This window comes from Anabrus simplex, chromosome 1 (genome assembly GCF_040414725.1).
Source record: "Anabrus simplex isolate iqAnaSimp1 chromosome 1, ASM4041472v1, whole genome shotgun sequence".
Taxonomy (NCBI): domain Eukaryota; kingdom Metazoa; phylum Arthropoda; class Insecta; order Orthoptera; family Tettigoniidae; genus Anabrus; species Anabrus simplex.
In genome coordinates, this window is record NC_090265.1 from 127,804,170 (window position 1) to 127,825,862 (window position 21,693).

Below are 21,693 nucleotides of genomic sequence, written 5' to 3' on the forward strand. Positions count from 1 at the left end.
GTCGTGCAGCTGAGAGAGTGGGTTCGAATCCCGCTGTCAGCAGCCTTGAAGATAGTTTTTCGTTGTTTCCAATTTTCACAACAGACACAGACACTACCTTCCCATTCTTAGCCCTTTCTCATCCTTCCATCGCCGAAAACCTTCAATGTGTTAGTGCAACGTTAAACAACTAGAAAAAATAATTAACGATCGTGGCCACCAGGAGGGCTTGAAGGTCTTCTATCAGTGATGGGTTCAACTTACCTGATGATAGAATGATGACTGGGCTGATAGATTCTGTTTCAGATATAATGTAAAATTCTCTCAGGAATTTTTTGGAGTTTCATCGACCAGAATTGACTGTGGTTTGAGGATTAGATATTTTGTTTGTGCTCTGATCTATTTGGCCCTCCTGGTTGCTTGCAGTTTGAGTAGAAAGTTGTTGCCTGCTTTTGGATTTCAATATTAATAGGTAAATTTTCTTTATACATGTATGGAGATGATATGGGAGTCAACTTCACTGCTCCACATATAAGCCTCAGATTATTGCCATATGGTTCAGCTACCATTTGTTAACTGTAGTTGTCACGTCACTTCAGTACTTTAAGTATTGTAGGTATTGTTCTGAGTGTCATTTGTGCAGCTCCTGCAAATCTCTCTCTCTCTCTCTCTCTCTCTCTCTTTTTTTTTTTTTTTTTTTTTTAGTTGCACTGACACGGAGAGGTCTTATGGCAACAAAATCTCATCTTAAGCCCAAGTCTCTGGTTTACCTTCATCACTGTTTTACTGATGTAATCTGCCCAGTGTTGTTTATTGTGAAATATCATCCCCAAGTATTGTACCAGTAAAATAGCCCGACTTTATGAATTAATATTAAAGTTAGCACGAAGTAGGCCTCAGGGCAATTCTGGGTGGTTTCTAGCTAGGGCTTGTTACAGGAGGCAGGGTCCTATCTACAAGAAAATTTTTAAATAGATTGAATAATAGTTTTTATTCAGAAAATGCATATCAAAGTGCACATCACCTTACTGTTGATAGTCGCTGTCTTCAACATCGCCTTTTGATGACCCGTGCTCCCAGTTCACCAGGCTGAACGGGGCTGGAACACGATCTGGAAGTCGCCAATATTTCGTTGAGATAAGGCCGGAACACCCAGGTTGGTTTGATATAGGTTTGAGTCTCAAACTTTCGACGTTCTGGAAGGTCTCCGACGCTCTCCGACGATGTTGCAGGGTAATCGCTCGTCACATAACTTACATGAGTGTCTAAATTTACACAGTCCCCCGACACTTTGGTTTAACAGCACTGTTTCATGTAATATGATTGGGATATGCCGTTGAATTCACTCTTAATCTTGTAGATAGAATTTATAAGTTCATTAAAGATGTAGATGCGAATAGCATCGAGATTGGAAGAAAATAAAGCACAGTTCATGAATAAAAATAATGAAACTGAAAATTGTTCACGCACTTGGCACAGTTCGTAGTGATTTTCCACTAAATAAAGTAGCACTTGACATTGAAAAAAATGTATGACTGCTCTAGAGTTTATCAAAGACAGTGTTGTCAGTCATGAAACAAGACTAAAAAATTTGACGAAGAAATAAGGTTGAAATGAAAAGCACAGTTTGTTGTTAGGCGCACTTGACATTAAATAAAATAGATGACTGTTCGAGAGTTTATCAAAGACCCTGCTGTCAGTCACACACAAATAATTTACACACTGTTCAGAAGAAATAATGCACAATTTGAATTGAAAACAACACAGTTTGAATTCGGGGAACACTCGTGTCGTAGTATATGATTATATTTTATCATGGTAATCACTTGTATTACCTTCATGAGAAAGTTAGAACACTTGCATAAACACTCTTGTCTATTAAAGAGGTTATGCTGACAGATTTAACAAAAATGTCACAGTTAATAGTATAACGTAGTAGTGTCACATTGTGATTAATGACATGTTTGTTCGGAGGCTAAGTTTCACACAGGTAACATGGTAATAAACTCAGTTCCACAAAAACGAAAGTAAGTTATATCAAGAAGTTTCGACATGCACACAGAATATAAGTTCGACTTGACTGTTGTCACCTAATTCCAATACACGACTTGTCAAAATCAGAGTTCAAACACGCACACAGATGATAAGTTCAACTTGATGGATATAATTCAAGTCTACTACAAAGACTTTGAATAATTTGATCTTCAACACATGCAAAAATACAAGTTCAACTTAACTGATAGACTCACTGTTCATTATAAAGACTTTGTTATACATTAGAGTTAGCATGCACACAATTTATAATTTCAACTCGACTGTCAGAGTTCAAGTCCCACACGAATACTTGCAATATTCGAAGATAGCCTCTGTCAGCACTTCGAACACTGCAGCGTGAAGATTCAGGCTGGACAACCAGCTATGACTGTCTGATCTGGCTGAAGTGAGCTCTCCTTATATTCAATTTGAGGCTCCTATGTCATCAGATAACATGATCTCTTGAGGCTGATTATCTCGCGAATCCCTCAACAAACTTAATTGAGATTCACAATTTGAGATGTTTATGTTATCCTTTTCAAAATGACGTATCGCTCAAGTCGCTGCGATTATTATTACACAAGTTTTAAATTTTTTTAAATCGAATGTTCGCGAAGGTGTGACGTTCATATCCAGAACATACCAGGCCATGCAGGCTACACGTGGTGTCAGGCGGGTAGTCTATCCTGTCCCTGCAGCTACATCACACCACACATACAGCTGTCGCTGGCTCGCCTGCTCGCTCCTCCGAACGTAAACAAACCAAGTTCACTCTGAACGTCTTGCGTGATGATGAAGTACAATTAATACACAAAAAAATACGGCATGTACAGGTCGTAACCGGTACAGTATATCATATTATTGCTCTTCTCTAGCAATTTTGCCTCAAGTTTCAAACTGAAATATGCATTGTTATGTTGTAAAGAGAAGAACTGATGAACGTACTTCGATTTTCTTATTTCCATTTTGATCTCAGCAGCCCATAAATTAAGTAGAACAGAATTATTAAGTGTTTCCTCAAGGGCTTGTTGTTTCTGATTATATTTTGCTCATTCCATGATCACATCATCAACAAACTTGCACACTTTAATTCCATCAGTCCTCATTTGATTTTCTTGGAGATCATTAATGTACGAAGGGCGTACTATATTGCTTTACACTTTATATTTTTCTACCCAAATGAAGTACACAGTTGTTACGTCCACCTTCTCAACATAATCTCCTTGTAACTGTATGCACTTTTGCCTGTCAGTCTCTCCAGACCTTCCTGAAACCATTCCTTCGGAGTGCTGCGTACCCATGCCTTGACAGCTGTGTCCAGATCTGCAAAATCCACAAAACTGCGACCTCGCAGAGGTTTCTTCATGTTCCCGAACAGGTGATAATCATTTCTTTGGCAGTGGACTGCCCCTATGCTTCCATTGCATTGATTGTTGTTTCGTTTGTGGCTCATGGTAATGGAGCCATGTCTCATCACCAGTCCCATACCTAGCCATGAAGTCGGCTGGATCTTGATCATGGCATCACAAAAGTTCTCTGCACACGTCCACGCACCTCTGCTTTTTGTCTGCAGACAAGAGTCTAGGCACCCACATGGATGACACCTTCCCCAACTGTAAGTGGTCCTGCACGATCCAGTGCAGGGTGTTTAGGCTAATTCTCATGGCTGCCTCCATTTCCGTAAATGTGATGTATTTGTTTCATTGGGTGGCCTGTTCGACCCGGGCAGTATTGGCTGGTGTTGACACTGTCACATTCCTTCCAGAACTAGTTCCCTTGTCCACAGATGTGCGGTCTGTTTTCCAACCTTCCATCCAGTTGTAAACTATTTTCCATGGTGGTGCATGTTCTCCATAGACTGCCACCAAGTGTCGATGAATTTCTGCGGTGGTCACGCAGTCTTTCCATAGGAACCAGGTCATATAGCACTGTCCCTGATGGTTGCTTTCCATGTTGTCTGCTCCTACACGGACAGTGTTGTTATGAAATGACTATGACGAGTGCATTTTTTGGCCCGTGTGCATGTGCTGCTACCAAACGGTGGAACAAGACACTAGTTACACGTTGCCACCTTCAAAAGTGAAATGTGAACCATAACTGGACGTATAAAAAATAAAGTGTAAAACAATATAGTGTGCCCCTTGTAGATACTGAAGAGTGTTGACTGGGGACAGCTCCTTGTGATAGATTAGTTTTTGATTGTATATATTTTGACTGTAGGCTTACTTCATTCCGTTGTATTTTCTCTCACCTCTCGACCTAAACCAGGAAGAGTGCTTTCTCTATAATTGGATCTTTACTTTACGTCGTGGACTAACTTTTATCCGTGGATTTGAAGTTCATATTGCTTGTAAAGCCAGGTTGCTCTTCAACCAGCAAGTTTTGGGGTTTTAGGAACCACTTGAGCCTTGCTGTTATCATTCTTTTCAAGATTTTGAGTAGAACTAAGGGATGATTATTGGTCAGTATGATTCCATCTCATTTTCTAGTTTCAGGCTGTTTCTTACCGTTTATATTTATATTCATTATATTTTGTTTACAGTAATATTGTGCTTGAAAAAAGTTTTGCATATTACAATTTTGCATGGTATATGTCACAGTACTTCAAACATGTTCACAGTATGCGCTGCAGGCCCAAGTCTGAGACACATAGTTTGTTAAAACTAAATCATTACAGTCATATAATGCTCTTTCTTTGGGGGGGAGTACTTCTTTAAATGTCCCTTTAAAATTGTTGAACTGAAACTCTCATTTTTCCTTGAACTCCCATATCTGTTCAGAAATGTATCCTAAGTGGTTTAAAGCAAGGCATGTACTTTGACTTGGGATATCAATGTAAATATACAGTATTTATGTCAATTATAACTGCAGGAGTATGAACTGGAGCAGGTACAGAAACACTTGGAGGAATTAGCTCGCAAACATGAAGCTCTTATGGTGGAGAAGGCAGAAACTATTAATCAGCTGTCTCGTAATCTTGAGGAGAGTCAGCGCCAGTGCCAGCAGCTGATGGGCTCTGCAGTCTCTGAAGAAGTGATTCGACTTCGTGTGCAGTTAGAAAATGCATTGAAGGATAAGGAACTGCTCGAGAATCAGAAACAAGATCTCCAGGTATAGTACATAACATTGACCTCTAATTTAGAAATGTAGTTCCTTTGTGTAACGGATTAGGTGGAACATTTATTATTCACTTTACAGAGAGAATTGGAGGCTTTGCGTATGGATGTACAGCAGTATGATGCTATAGCAAAGCTTGGCTTGTTTCGTCCTGATGAATCTGTTGACGAGGCTGACTCCATTGTGCAATTGGGTATTGGTAACCGTAACAGGGAGAGTGGCTCTGGGGGGATTCCTCATTTGGCAGACCTTAATGCTAAATTACGCAGTGAATTACAACGATGTCTTGTAGGTAAATATGCAGAATTATGTTGTTGTTTTTTCTTTCTTTCCTATTCTCTATTGTAATATCCCTTCTTCTTTGTTTCTAACCTTCTTCAAAATTTTTGAAATTTAAAATGATTCTTAATGAGACTGGAGGCCAGAATGTGACCTTAGGAGGTTTGACTCGGCAGTCAGTGATTGTATTTATTGCATTGGAATTCACACAGACTTGTTACATTGGTTAGCGACTCACATATGTTACCTTACCAGACATCCTGAAAAGTTTCCTTAGCTCATTATATGGCTGTCGGATAACTTATTGAGGTATCCAGTCCAACCACATGCCTGAGCTATCTCGAGCTATATCCACCCAGGAAGTTGTACCTCTCTGCTGAGACACCAAAATCCTAGACAGTATCAACTGTACCAAGTAGGTATTGCACACCCTGGGTAATTCCTCCTTATAATGGTCCTTGATAACCAGAGCAGGTAGTATTTTGACAGGATACAATTGGGTATGTCCATATTGTAAAAGTCTATGGAGAGTGGCTCATTTTAAGAATTACTCTAGAAGGTTAAAACGTTATGAAGGTATCTACATCATGGGAGAAGGAATTTGTTATAGTGAAAGCCATTTCTTTTCAGTTTCAACTTAATCTATAATGGTTAGGTTCTTCAGTCTGTTGAAACTAATATTGATCAAATACAGAAAAGGATAAATCAGGGGACCATGGGGAACACAAATCCCTATTAATAATTCTTTTCTTTGGAAACACTTTGTGAATCTCTCTCACGGAATTATTTCCAGTGTGAGTAGTGACAGAGTTCTGCTAAAAAATTTAAAAATCACACTCCCTGTTGGTTAATTCTCTGAAAAAGTGGGTTAGTATTGTATTTATGCAAGTCAGAGAATCAACCGTGTTCTCAAAAACAAATTGGTTTAATGATTCTTTCACTACTGATGGCACATCATACATGGATTTTTGCATCAATGAAGATGCACTTCATGTACATAGTCAGGTTTAACCGTACTCCAATAATGATTATTCTGTGTACACACCTAACCGTGGAAGGGGAACCGGACCTCATCTGAGAAGAATATTAAATATGGGTCTTCTGGTCCATTGTAAACATTTTCCATACTCCCCTCATAAAATGTGCCTGTATGTACAGGGTCACCTGGATGAAGAGAATGTGTCACAGTTATGTTAGTTTTGTTAAGAATGAAGCCATTCACAGACGTGCCAACTCTTCCGATTTTTCATCATTCTTCCCAATCGCCAGGACCGATCCCCCCCGATTTTCAGAGCAGTTTCAGTAATTTTAGTATTATTTTAAACTACAGCGCATTTCCTCGTTCTATCGATATATGGCTGAGTATGGCTGGTTGATAGTAGTTCTAATAATCACAACGAGATGGCAGTACGGGCACAGTGGCCAGCCTTGTGCTCCTCTTTGGTTTATAATACAGTCAAATATTCAAATAGCTTAATAATAGTAAGTGGAAGTTGCAGATGAGTAACCTAACCTCAGAAGTAGCACGCCATAGACTTCCACCCGGGGCAGGACCTGCATAAGTGCTCTTATTACGTCCTGTAGTAGTTCTTCTTGGTTGTACAGTATGTCTTAATATTTGCTTTGGCCAAAATGTCAAAAAGGAAATTTGATGGTGTTATAAAAGCGCTTGTAGGGAAGAGTTTCCGTGTTTCAGTGAATCCAGGAAGGGACCAACGTTCACATTCTTTACTATATGTAGGTGTAATTTTTTAGTTGCGCATGCCAGGAAGTGCGATATACTCAAACGTGCAAATGAAAAAACATAAGGAGTATGTCCAGTGTGTAGAAAGAAACCAGAAACAACTTTTCATGTAAAAACCAAGATGTAAATCCTGCAACAAATGCCGAGGCTTTATTTATGTCATTTATCGTAGAACATAACCTGCCTGTAAATTGTGCTGACCACACGAGGCCTTTGTTTTGCAAAATGTTTCCTGATTCGGAAATCGCTAAGCGATATGGGTGTGCTAGAATGAAAACGGCGGCTATCATACAGAAATGTGTATGGAAGAAAGGGCGAAAATTGTATCACATTTGAAGGCGACTTGAAAATACATCCTATTGTTGTAACATTTTTTAGACCTGAACGCAATGAAATTCAGAGTTGTCTACACTCTGTGCCTAATTTAGAAAGGGATTCTACTGGAGCTAACATTGCCAATCTTTTGCTCTCAACTTTTCAGGAATTCTGCATTCCATAAAACTGCGTAGCACTTGGTGCTGATAATGCTCCAGTAATGGTAGGATTGAAGAATGGTGTGGCAGGATGTTTGAAGCGGGAAAATAGTAACATAATCATCGTAGGCTGCTCTTGTCCCCTAATTAATCTTGCTGTAGAGAAAGGTGCGGTGTGCTTGCTTGTAAATGTACATGAAAGTATAATTGATATATTTTATTATCTGGAAAGGTGTGCAAAGAGGAAAGAAAAGTTCAGAGAATTTCAAACTTAACTCAACACAGAGATCAGGAAAATTCTGAAGCATGTGCCTACTCGATAGTTATCACTGAAAAGGTGTTTAGATAGGATTTTGCTGAAGTGGGACCCTTTGGTTACTTTATTCAGGAGCAACGTTGTGAGTAAGGATTCTCAGATAGGAACTTTAAGACTTACAAAATTCCTAAGTACAGTCTAAGTGCAGATGTGTCTTGTTTGTCTGAAAAGGTGAAACATTGATATAACATTTCACCACACTCCTCAGTTAAAAGAAAACCCAGTCATCAGTTCCACCCCCAAAAGAAAAAAAAGTGAAACTATGACGACACTAAGAGCCATGCTTTGTCATGTGAAGAACGACTGTTCATATTCCTTTCATCAAATTTACATAAATCTTTTTGTCGTTTTCTCTCAAGTTTTATGGATATCTTTGAGAATCGAAACGAAGCTCTTCAGTCAAGTATGCCGCACACCCACGTATTGAAGTCAATTTTGGAGGAACTGTTGAAGAATGTGATGGCAAGTTTGTGAAACCTAAGATTAAAAGCTCCTCCTCTCTCCTTGATGTAGATTATCATACTGCAGCAAATCAAAAGGATGATTGTTATCTGATGGTAAGGAACTCTGTGTTTGTTTTGGTGAACACTTTGAAGTCTGAGGAAAAGTGCATATTCTTCAAGTCTGATTAGACGTCATGTGACTACATAGTACACAAATTTCCATTCAAAGATGAAGTTTTAATTAATACAGAAGTTTCAAATATTTGTGCTATAAATAAGGCTTCATTTTCTAGCCTTACAATTTTCAAGGAGCTTGATTCGAGCTCCCATGCGAAAAGGATGGGGTACTGAAGGTGAGGTTAGGACTACCGTTGGACTTCAATGTGACCGGAAAGATATTCTCATCTGCAAAACATTCTCACAAATTTGAGATACCATCGGTGCATTAACCACTTGTGTAGGGGTTATACAACCTAGAAAAGCACTTGATACAGGTGACACTAGAACAGGGAGATGGTTTTGCACCATTGCATAAGAACCAAGTTGTGTAGCAACAGAAGTTTGACGCTGAGCCACGGTAGAAATACCAGGTGAAAGGAAAATTAGTAGTGATACAGACATGCGAAGAAGATACATTACATGAATCACTTACAGGTGCCATAGCTCTTGACAACAAAGCAGAAGAAGATCCCGGGCGAACATTACTCACATCCAACTCCTGAATAACACAGTACACACTTGAGAAGCTACAGATATGGAACCAGAGTTAACACTTTCACACGATTCAGAAGGGGTACACACTTGAACCTCAGAACTTGCATTAGGCAACTCATTCCGTTCAAGCAAGCCTACGATTTTGTCAAATATCCTTGAAAATTGTACTAATAAGGATTCACACTCCTGCCACACATCAGCTGGCAATTTAAGAGACAACGAATCCCGAATCCGGTCCAGATAATGTTGTAACCATTGCCTGTGGAATTCAATTTACGGATTTGAAGTTCGTAAATTAATTCTAACTTTCTCAAATAGAAAGGGTTAGGAACAGTACGAGCCATCCTGACAGGCAGAAACTAAATTTCAAGGTGATTTACAAATTTTAGACATTAAGCATTTTTAGGTTAGTTACGACGATCACCGTTCACGTTTCTTTCGTCCACAATCAATCACTTGCTCGGCTACCAATATGTAACAGGGTTCCAGTGGTTACACGACATATAGTAAAGAAAAAGAAAAATTTAACTATACAGCACTTTAACACCTTTAGCACAAACCAAGACATCAGATAAACTACATCAAGTATAAACAAATGAACATCAGGTTGGGCAATGTGACGACTATAAGAAAGGGGGTGGAGCAGGCGTGGGAACCTCACCAGGGCCATGGGGATACGTAGATTGCGGATTTTAAGAAAACAACGGTGATCCCTTGATCAGTTAATTTTTTTTAATACACATTCCAAAGAAAATTCGAAACAAAATCCATCAATTCAAAAATCCAGTTACGAGAATTCAAAACAACAAAATTAGATGTGATTTGACTAGGGCTTTTCTTTCAAGTCAAAGAGGCTAACCAGAGATACCTTAACATAATGCAACTTTCAAAATACAAAGTTTAAGGCTAATAGGAACCACATGATACAAATACAATATCATGTGAAAGTCGACGTGTTTCAGACAATCGCGCCACATAATGGAAACAAGGGAGAATTAGAAATACTTAAAAACTTGATGCAGAGGCCAGTTCAACTTGCTACCACACCATAAACACTTCTGATGCAGGGCAGAGGAAAAACTAGCGTGCATCAAGTGATACAAAGTTAGTGGAGGCAAACCCCGAGGGAAATAAAATTAATCTACTAGTTATACTGTTTACAAAACCAAAAGAAAAGGGGAATACCTCCAAAATCAAACGGGCAGGCCCAGCTAATAGCTAAGGCATCTTAATAATTGAGTGCGAGTCCGGGCGAGTATGGGGTAAACTCCTATGTCAAAATGCAAGCAAACATTAAATATAAATTAAGATGGAAATGAAACCAACAGTGCTTACCCCAAGGTACGCCATCCTGGGTGGGAGGATTCCCGAAGTGCGCCTGATCGCTGGACTGACAAGAAACGAAAAGACCATGAAATCTTGCTCCGCTCTCTTAAGAAGGCAAAGCTGGCCCTGGAGCGATCACAGAGTAAACAATCGGACCAGATAAGCTTCCCTCTCGCCACCCAGATCCACCAATCAAATCCCCTTACCAAGTCGCGATGTTTTCACAGTATTCCAGAACTTCACCTAACCCTAATCGCAAACTCTCCATCTTCCAAAATTAGTAAAAACATGCTTCTAGAATCGACAGGGGCAGACACACCCTGTTCCAAAAGTCCGTGTCACGAAAATTTCCAGAACATTACAAAATATCACAACAATAATAACCCTTTACAATTTAGTAAGACCGAGCTCGATAGCTGCAGTCGCTTAAGTGCGGCCAGTATCCAGTATTCGGGGGATAGTAGGTTTGAACCCCACTGTCGGCAGCCCTGAAAATGGTTTTCCGTGGTTTCCCATTTTCACACCAGGCAAATGCTGGGGCTGTACCTAAATTAAGGACATGGCCGCTTCCTTCAGCCCTTTCCTGCCCCATCGTCGCCATAAGACCTATCTGTTACATGTAATAAATATCATTTTTGGTCCGTATTGATGGTATTTGATTGAAGTAATAACAGTAAGTTATTTATTAGACCACCTAATCAATACAAAATCTAGTCTTGGATGATTTATATAAATTTGTTAACTAATAGTGGTACATGTTTCGCCTTCCCTGAAGGCATCATCAGCTTAGTCTTAACCTTTAATTAAAAATAAGCGTCTTCACAATACTGTGACCAACAGCCACATGAACAGAGTTCTGTATTATAAAAAAAAAAAAAAATAAAAAAAAAAAGTGCTTTGCGACGCACCGTCGCACTAGAGGGGTTTGGCAAGGAATGTACAAACAGAATGGAAAAATAAGCGTCTAAATAACATGTAATAATGAAATGAATTTTAAAATCTTGAAGAGATTTGAAGTAAAATAACATTAAAAATAACAATGATGGTTTAAAAAATACAATGGGTTATAATAGTGGAAGTATTAACAAAATTAACATTAGAAGACTGCTAAAATAAGTGCAATGGATAAAACAACAGATTGTTATACAACAAGTAGTAAGATTGCATAAAAATAAAGTTGATAGTTTGGCGGTTATAATTAGATGATGGCGAAAAATTGTATATAATCAAAGTAAAGAAAAGAGAACAAAAGTCAAAGGTTAGTCGAGAGATCCAAAATTAATCATGATCTTGAAGATAAAAGACGAAAGTCAGAGGCATATGGTGAAGTAGAACACGTTGAGAATATGAAGTTGTAGAATAGAAGTTGAAGAACAGTTTCGAATAGGATCTCTGTGGACCATCTCAAAATTTGAAGTAATGCTCAAATGTTGCAAATTGTGACCGCAGTAATACACTCTCTTCCTTCCCTCCCACCAATAGCAGCCCCCCTCCAATAGTTACGTCAAAGCAAACAGATTCTCCTCCAGCACAAATCTTCAGCTATAACACACGTAGCAAGAAGTCTACTGTTGCAAATACTTCAACCTCATAACGTTACAAACTGTCTTTGTCACCATCAAATGGTAAGTGCACAAGATTCTACTTCAATATTTTCAAATATCTTTTCACACAATTAACTCTACGTTTCTTGCTTCCTTTTACAGATTCCACTATTATATGCCTTTTCAACTAGAATATCTACAAACTCACAATTAGTTAACAAATTTATGTAAAACATCCAAGACTAGATTTTGTATTGATTAGGTGGTCTAATAAATAACTTACTGTTGTTACTTCAATAGACCTATCTGTGTCGGAGCGACGTAAAACAACTAGCAATTTAGTAGTTACATTTCCAAATTTAGATAGATAAAAGGAATAGAAATAAAATATCCTACAATAATATTTTACACCACATAGTAAACGTTTCTTTGAAAAAGATATATTCTACAGGTCTCCAAGTTTTATTCAGTTTTAAAAATGTTTTAGGCGGGCTGAGTGGCTCAGACGGTTGAGGCGCTGGCCTTCTGACCCCAACGTGGCAGGTTTGATCCTGGCTCAGTTCGGTGGTATTTGAAGGTGCTCAAATACGCCAACCTCATGTCGGTAGATTTACTGGCACGTAAAAGAACTCCTGTGGGACTAAATTCTGGCATCACGGCATCTCCAAAAACCGTGAAGTAGACAGTGGGACGTGAAGCAAATAATAATAATAATAATAATAATAATAATAATAATATTATTATTATTATTATTATTATTATTATTATTATTACAAATGTTTGTACATAATTTAGTGATCTGTATTCGTTAGTCTCCCCTGTTAGTGCGTTTCATTGTACAGTTTTTCCATGTGGTATGCTAACAAACCACACTGTATGGCACTGAAATTTACACCTTAAAAAAATACAATATTCTACTACATACATTTAAGAGTGAAATTCTTTTTGTGACATAATTAAAAGTAGCATTGTTTTATCATCATACCATTGATATATTGTTTGTGGTTTTATTTATTTATTTATCTATTTATTCATTCATTCATTTCACTTGCATTCAGCCTTTCTCATCTCTCAAGTACATAGTAAAGCTATTAAATACCTACAGGTCAGAGACTGAAACGTGAGGAGATATCACGTTTGAAAGCACAGTTGACAAACCGTGAGCAGAGTGTTGCTGCATTGCAGAAACAGGAAGCACAGTACCTTGTTGCTGTTGAGAAACTCAAGGTAAGCCATAGCAACATAATTTTATTTTGAAATACAATAAATAATATCAGCTGATGAATTTAATGCTCATTAGGTGCACTTTCTTTTCAATTTAGTTATTTTATTTCATGAAGATCTCACATGAGCTAATACTACATATTGAAGTTCCTAAATTAAGGCCATGGCCGCTTCCTTCCCACTCCTAGCCCTTTCCTATCCCATCATCGCCATAAGACCTATCTGTGTCGGTGCGACGTGAAGCAAATAGCAAAAAAAGGAAAAAGAAAGGAAAAAAGTGAACAGCTAGGTGGACTCAAAATATCTACTTCATAAGCTGAAGAAGAGTTTTGATTATGATAGCTGGTCCAACACCTTAGGGGTTCTGAAGGTGATTGGTATCAATCAAGAAAGGATAATTATTTACAATCTGTTCAGTTCAAAGATAAGAATCAAGGGATTTGTAAAAGAAGCAATTATCCAGAAAAGAGTGAGACAGGGTTGCAGTTTGTCATGGTCCCCCTCCCTCTGCCCAATTTTCAATTTTTATATAGATCAGGTGCAGTAAAGGAAATCAAAGAGAAATGTCAACAAGTTATGACAGTTCTAGGATAGGGAATCAAAACTCTGATAATTTGGTATTAATATTGTTGTTCTATCTGGGTATGCAGATCTAAGAATAACCACTGGTGTGGGCATGGTCTTGGAGAAGGAGTATAAAATGACGTATACAGTAAAACCTTGTTAATTCGAAGTCGTTGGGACTCAAAAATCATACTTCAAATTATGTGATTTCGAATTAACTGCCAGTTCGTAATTCAGAAGTGCCAACCCTTGCTGCATTACAAAATATTCTAAGGCCCGTTAATGCATGCAATCACCTCGATTCACAGTTTAAATCTTTCAATTGCTGTGGGAAAAACTATGTCCAAAATGTATCGAACAAGGTGCATATACAATGTTCAAATAATGCACTTGGATAAATCACTGACAAATGCAACCTCACGCAAAGAAAGAAAAAAGACGAGGATAAATTATGCTGGTTCCCCTGTGCAAATGCATTATTTTTTGGATTACTGTACTGTTTGCATTTTTAGATGCCTTGTGCGTGCACGGAAAGTGCCGGATGCCCTTAAAACATTGTGGCTTATCGAACTTTCCTGTGACGAGGGGATAAAATTTCTTGCTTCCGTGTGCATTGCAACACAATACAATGACCCCCACCCTTGTACGATTCCCCGACTGGCACTTTCTCCTTTAAAACCGTATGATTGTTTGGGCTCAGCATTAAAAGAAAGCAATGCAGTTTCATCGGTAATGACGATATTGTTCGGTGCCTACGAATTGATTATATGAGCCACACTTTCGTTAACTGTCGGCATCGCCAGTGTTCGCGGATTTTGTTTTTCCACACACTGCTTGCTGCGTGATAGTACCGCGTTCCTTAAAAGGTTGAATACAAAATAATTCCAATTTCATTCAACTTAGCAATTATGAAGCACACTGTAGACACACTGAAGTGAGTGTAAGTGCGGAAAGCTACCCCTCCACGTTCCAGAACACGCGTTCTATCATGACACGGATAAATTTTTAATTTAAATTACTCTGTAACATACTATTGTTTTAAAATGTAAAGGCAGTTTCGAATTAAAAGTCTGAATTTCGGTAATTCGAATTATGAATTATCCGTATTTCGAATTAAACAATTTAAATAACATGCAAAACAGTATCTCATGTTTTCGGTAACGAGAGCTGCTTCAAATTATTCAGAATTTTGAATGTAGTTTGAATTATCGAGGTTCTACTGTATTAATATAAAACAAAAGCAGTGAGTGGGATGAGGTTGAATGAAGTCAGGTGATGCAGAAAGTATCAAAGTCAGAAATGAAGTCCTGAAGGACTATTATATTACAGTAGGAGGCCATACAAATATAGCCTAACACAAGCTAGGAAGAAATTTACTCACCTCAAACATAGATAGTTTTTAAAATACAATGGTATTGAAAAATGCTGAAATTGAAATTGGTAGATTGAATTGAATTGAATTGAATTTATTGATCATAATTTACATGCCACTGAGGCTGAAAAGCCCCTTTATGTAGCGTCTTCTTATAATAGAAAACAGGTTTATAAACACAGTAACTACATTTTTATAATATTAAAGTATTAAACTAAACATGAAATTTTAAAAAATGAAAATACAGATACCAAATCCAGTAAGATTAAGACATACATTATATAATAAGTAAGAAAGTAAATCATTAAGCCCTTCTGTTATTTTGGACTACATGGATCTAAAGAATATAAAGCTAAAGCAGAGAAACAATTTTCTTCGAAATACACATATTTCTGATTGTTAGACACAAAAATGCCTGATCTCACCTCTTGCGTACTCCTCCAGAAAGATAGATGTTACGAACTGCTTTAGTTGGTTACAGTTAGTGTTATTTGCGAAACGGTGAAGATTAAAGACGTTAAAGATACGTGATGCAGTGCAAACAAAGGATTTGTTAAATTTAGTGGTACGATGAAGGGGAATTTGAAGGGTGGTTTTTGTAAACCTATTATCTCTGTTATGTACTGACTCCATAGGTTTAAATGCGTTATAAAGGTAGGATGGTGTCTTCAGTTTGAGAATTTTCTGCGTAGCAACAGCTACTGAGATTTCCCGACATTAATGGAGTTTCAACCATTTTAGCTGTATGTAATAGGGTGTTATGTGTTCATCACACCTGGCATTTGTAACATAACGAACACATGCGTTTTGTACCCTCTGTAGTTTTATGTTCAAAGTTTCAGATAAGTCATTGTATACGACTGAACCATAGTCAATTATTGGAAATATAAGACTTTGAACAAGTAGTTTTCGCATGAAAGGTGGTGTGCATGACACGTTACGTTTCAAAATATGCATGGATGACACAACTTTTCAGATTACATTTGACGTATGATCAGACCAGGATAAGGTTCCGTCGAAAATTAGACCTAGATTGTTAACGGTGTCACTATAATGAATATCTGTCTCTAGAATTTTTATTGCTGGGAGGGATTTGAGGTCAGCAGTTTTCAGGAGTTTTGTGTAACCTATGCAAATAAGCTGGGTCTTAACCACATTTAATTGGAGGTTATGATTTGCGCTCCATTCGATCAAGCGAGAGATGTCATGGTTAAAATGAGTCATCCAAGAAGATGCGTTAGTGGGACAAAAGTGGAAGTAAGCTTGTAAGTCATCCACATACATGTGAAAGGTACTGCTTTTAAAGACTTCAGAAATGTCATTAATATAAATAGAAAAACATAAAGGACCCAGGACTGATCCTTGTGGTACGCCACAGTTTACTGATTTCCAGCTAGAGAATCGACCGTCAACGAACGTGACTCTTTGTGATCTATTTGACAGATATGATTCAAACCATGACAGAGCACTCTGGGAGAAGCCAATGGACATCAGCTTAGCAAGAAACAATTCATGATTAACAGAGTCAAATGCCTTAGAGAAATCAAAGAGACATAAGATAGTAAGCTGCCTCTTATCGGTGGCCACGCGTATATCATCTGTAACCTTCAGAAGAGCAGTAGTACTACTATGGCCCTTCTTAAAGCCAGATTGGTAGGGATTTAGAATGTTGTATTTAGACAAATATTCACATATCTGCTCATGAACAATTCTTTTCTAGTGCCTTACTAAGTGCACAGAGGATGTTGATATGCCTAAAATCACTACAGACTGTTGGTATTTTCTTTTTGGGCACAGGACGTACATTGGCACGCTTCCACTCTGAGGGATAAACTCCATTCTATAGAGAGAAGTTAAATAAGTGCACAAGGGCAGGAAGAATTATGTCCATGCAGGTAGAAATCATGGATATTGGAATATTATCTGGACCTTTAGCTTTAGTTCGAATTGAATGACATATGAAGAGAGATTGAATCATGTTGGTGAGAGGAGGAAAAATTGACAAAATTTGACAACAAAAAACGGGGCCCTTAGCTGAGTCCTAACATTGCTTCCACTTACTTGTGCCAGGCTCTTCACTTTCATCTGTCCTATCCGACTTCCCTTGGTCAACTCTTGTTCTTTTTTGACGCTGACGATATTAGGTCTGCGAGGGCTAGGTAGTCTTTCATTTTCATGCCCTTTGTGGCCCTTGTCTTTCTTTGGCCGATACCCTCATTTTTAGAAGTGTCGATTCCATTCCCTTTTTTCTCTCTGATTAGTGTTATATAGAGGATGGTTGCCTAGTTGTACTTCCTTTTAAAACAATAATCACCGCCACCACCACCATCTGTTTTTACATACTTTCACAATTACCTCACTACGAACAATTCCTCCTTCACTTCACTACACTATTCATTCCCCTTATTTTACTTATTGCTTACACATAAACAAACCATCATTTTACATCACCTCCACTACAATCATATAAACAGTTTATCATTCCAAACTCTACTACTTCACTCCATCTTCTCACAGTTCTTTCCACCTTATTTTACTTATGACTTACACATAAACAATCCATCATTCTACATCACCTCCTCTACAAACATACAAACAGTTTATCCTTCCATACTCTACTAGTTCACTCCACCTTCTCACAGTTCTTCCCACTTCTTACCTCTTACACGCTATCTTAATCCTCTTATTACTTATTCACTATCTTCTATCTAAACGTACATAGCAGCCATAAACTTAATATATATACTACCTGCTCATAATGACTACCCTCCTCATTCTATGATAAACATCTTGCTCTGGGCAGATTCCATTCCCATGCACAAGATGTTACCCTTTCCCTAATTTGATTACCTACTACCCGCGGCACCTGCTCACCTCCCCAATTTATCAACTCCTTCCTCCTTCTATCTAATTTTTACTTATTACAAACTCTTTTCACAATCACATCGTACAAGGATTTACATGCTCGACTTTTGATACCTTTAATTTTTTTTTTTTTTTTACCCATCTCTTCTTAGTACATATCCATATATGTATATATACAATACTCATATACTACTCCTCCTCGTTTTACTTTCCAGCATCTTCTCAGGGCGGATAACCATTCCTCTGGGCAAGATGCTCTCCCTCTTCACCAAACACTTAAAGCCTCTTTTTCTGATCACTCCAGTTTGCTTTCTCCCATGGCAGCTCCCAGTCCCACAAGCCCACTGTTACCCCCCTCCCTCACTGAAATGCCTTCTTCACCCAGCTCCTTCTACCTTCCCAGTCATCTAAACCTTTCTTTCCCTACTTAATCCCCTTCCCCCCTTTTTCTTAACAGTGCTCCCTCCTTCCCTATTCCTCCCTTCTTCATTTCCCTCAATCTTTCCATCGTTTCTCTCTCCTCCTTCTAGCTATGCACTTTTATTCCCTCAGTTTCTTTAAAAATCTTGCTCTAACCACATTTAAGAATTTTAAAATATTTGCTCCTCTCTTCACCCCCTGCGGGTGGGGGACGCACATGTAGAATACACCCGCGGTATCCCCTGCCTGTCGTAAGAGGCAACTAAAAGGGGCAACCAAGGGCTGACTGAATTAGAACCATGAAACTAATTTTGAATCGTACCATCACGCGGGGAACACCAAAAGTTGCCTGTACTTGCGAGTAGTACCACTAAATTCGGTACGAAATAGGTTTGTGGTTAGTAGCAGTTAAAGCCTGGCCTGGTGGATTCCAGTACCCGTGCGTCGTTCCCATGTGTGCAACACCGCGGGTCTGGGCGTAGCCTGTGAGTTGTACCACTATATGAGCAGCACCGTGGGTCTGCGTTGCCTGTGATTAGTACCCACTATGTGAGGAACACCACGGGAATACCGGCGCCCGTGTTTAGTACACCTGGGTGGGGAACCTTCTTGGTTTGCGTTGACTCTGAATTGGGCCATTGTGTGAGACACACCATAGGTCTGCGTTACTTGTACGTATTGCAATACTTGTGAGTAGTACCATCTTTTGTGGAACACCGTGAGTCTTCGCTACTTCTGATTAATACCCCAACATGACACATACCATGGTTCTATTTTACTCGCGACATGTACCATTCTGTGGGGCCTTAGACGTGGATTTTGCACCCCCTTTAGACACCAAGCATCATTGTGCTTTATAAGTGGTTCCTTGGTCTGTAATAATGTTATTTTCGATCTGTATTGAGTCCGATCCACTGGTTTTTGTTTGTTTGTTTTGTGTTTTGTTGAGTTCCTGTCCATCCATTCATTCTTCATGCCATATTTTATTTTTATTTTGGTCAGTGGATGCCTTTGCAATTTTTGTTCTTTCATTTCATACCATTAGGGGGCGATGACCTTCGATGTTAGGCCTCTTAAAACAACAAGCAAGCAGCTCCTCTCTTCCACTCTCTGCATAACCATGATGTCATCTTATAACATTTTTCTACCTTTTCCACCTCCTTATTTAGTAATGTCTTCTTTACTCCTCCAAAGCTCAGCATTGGTTGAATATATGCAAGTCCAACCAACCCTCCCCACACAAAACACATCTGTCCTTATTTTCTTTTCCTACCCATCCCCTATTACTGGGAACTACTAATAGCCACCAATACAAGCCTCTCTTAGCTCTTCTGTCCTCAAACTCCGTTTTCGGGTTAGTTGCTTCCGCCAATTTATTTAGTACTGATATAAAGTCTCTCTCCCTACATTCCCTTATTAAACTCTGCATTTCTGTATCTCATAATCTTCTCTTTACCCTTTCCCATGCCCATTCTTTCCTCTTCCCCCTCCCCCCCATACTCCCCCAAACCTAGATTTTGTGACCTTTTGTTACACTTATTAACCCAACAAACTTCATTCACCATACTTTTCTGAAATCTATACGTTTCTTGTAATAATTTCCCTCCCCTCCCTTCCTCCAATCTTATCCATTACTTGATCACCCTATTAGCTATTTCAACCTCCATAGATTCTTTACACACTAATCTAGCTCCCGCATTTGCTGTGCAGTTTGGGAGGCCCATCATGATCTTGCTAAATTTTGCAACTACCTGGTTTAGTTCTACCCTATCCTCCAATCCCCATACTTCCACCCCATATAACATTTTGCCCTTTACCAGTGACTGAAACACCATTTTCGGAATTTTGTATTTTATATCTGGGAATTTATTTTCTAATACCCCCACTGCTGCAAGCGCTCTTCTTCCCTTTAATTTAGCCCTCCTACACTGCTCCTTCCATTAGCCCTTATTATTAATTATTTCACCTAAATATTCTATTTTTTCTCCTGGTCTAATTTCTTCCTGATCTACCTTCCAGATTTTTTTTCCTTCCTCACTCCTTATCCTACACACCATTATCTGTGTCTTTCTTACATTTACCCTCAGAGACCATCTTGTAGTATAATTAACTACCTTGTCTAACCCTCTTTGCAAACCACTGGCCGTCAATGCCAAAGTCAATAAATCGTCTGCACATAGCAGCCCCGGTACCTCCATCTTCCCTATCCAAGTACATTGCCACCTCTCTCCTCCATGTGTCTCTAAAATATTATCTATAAACAATATAAATAATATCGGGGATAGCTTACATCCTTGTTTCACCCCACTCTTCGATTCAAAACACTTACTCATCCTTCCACCCTGTAATTTAATCGTCACAGATACTTTCTCATATATTATTTCTATTGCCCCCCTCATTTTCTTCGACATCCCTACCTCCCTTAAGCTCGTAAATAGTGCCTCCCTGCTCACTGCATCAAAAGCTTTTTCTAAATCGCTGCTACATATAATTTAAGCCCTGCTGTCCTCACATACTTTGTAATCAAAGTGTCCAAAATCCATACATAATCAGTCATGTTCCTTCCATTCCTAAATCCATTCTGAAACTGTTTGGAGGAAAATTTAATAGTAAAAGTGGTAGATGAAGTTCATGGCAAGCAGATTAGGGTACATATGGGAAGCAGTAATGTAGAAATGAAGAAGATAGGTGACATGGTATGCTGCATCAAACCAGTCTCGTAGGTGGCTTGTTAGTATAACGGTTAACATCCGCGCTTCGTGTGCATGAGGACCCAGGTTCATAACCAGTCCATTGATTGATGACTAAAACAACAAGTTGGCAGTAATGGACATGAACAGTGTTCTCCCTTGGACCTTTTTAATGGGCGCACTGTCCTGCCGCTTTTACAAACTGCCCGGCTAATATAACCTATATATTTGCTAATTACATAATATTAATACATAATTGAGTCATTGGAAGTTCCATTATAACATGTAAATACTGTAAAGCTGTTAATTTAAATGCTAAATCATTATTGTCAGCATAATTGCATAAATTATATCAGAGATCAAATGTTTAGCTTGACCACCACATAGTGTCGTGTGCGAGCAGGGTCTGGGTTAGCATGGAATCGCATTGAGCGCTCTATTCCGCATGTCACAAATCCGTATGGCAGACCACATGTCCATAGTAACCGAGTGGTAGACCTAAGCCCTCTGTTACATGATTTGGAAGGAGCAGTAGAACACTTGAAGTTGAAAATACTTTGTTATGTCTTGTTTGTGATAATAACACTAA

At 38.7% G+C, this 21,693-nt stretch overlaps 1 protein-coding gene across 1 annotated transcript in view; it reads left to right on the plus strand.

Moving 5' to 3' along the window:
- Window positions 1–21,693, plus strand: part of LOC136884631 (centrosomal protein of 152 kDa) — a 280,450-nt gene that overhangs the window by 128,889 nt on the left and 129,868 nt on the right. Inside the window, exons 8-10 of the mRNA XM_067156862.2 lie at window positions 4,885–5,124; window positions 5,212–5,422; window positions 13,075–13,196. Coding sequence (XP_067012963.2) covers window positions 4,885–5,124; window positions 5,212–5,422; window positions 13,075–13,196 — 573 coding nt within the window. The remainder of the gene's footprint in view (window positions 1–4,884; window positions 5,125–5,211; window positions 5,423–13,074; window positions 13,197–21,693) is intronic.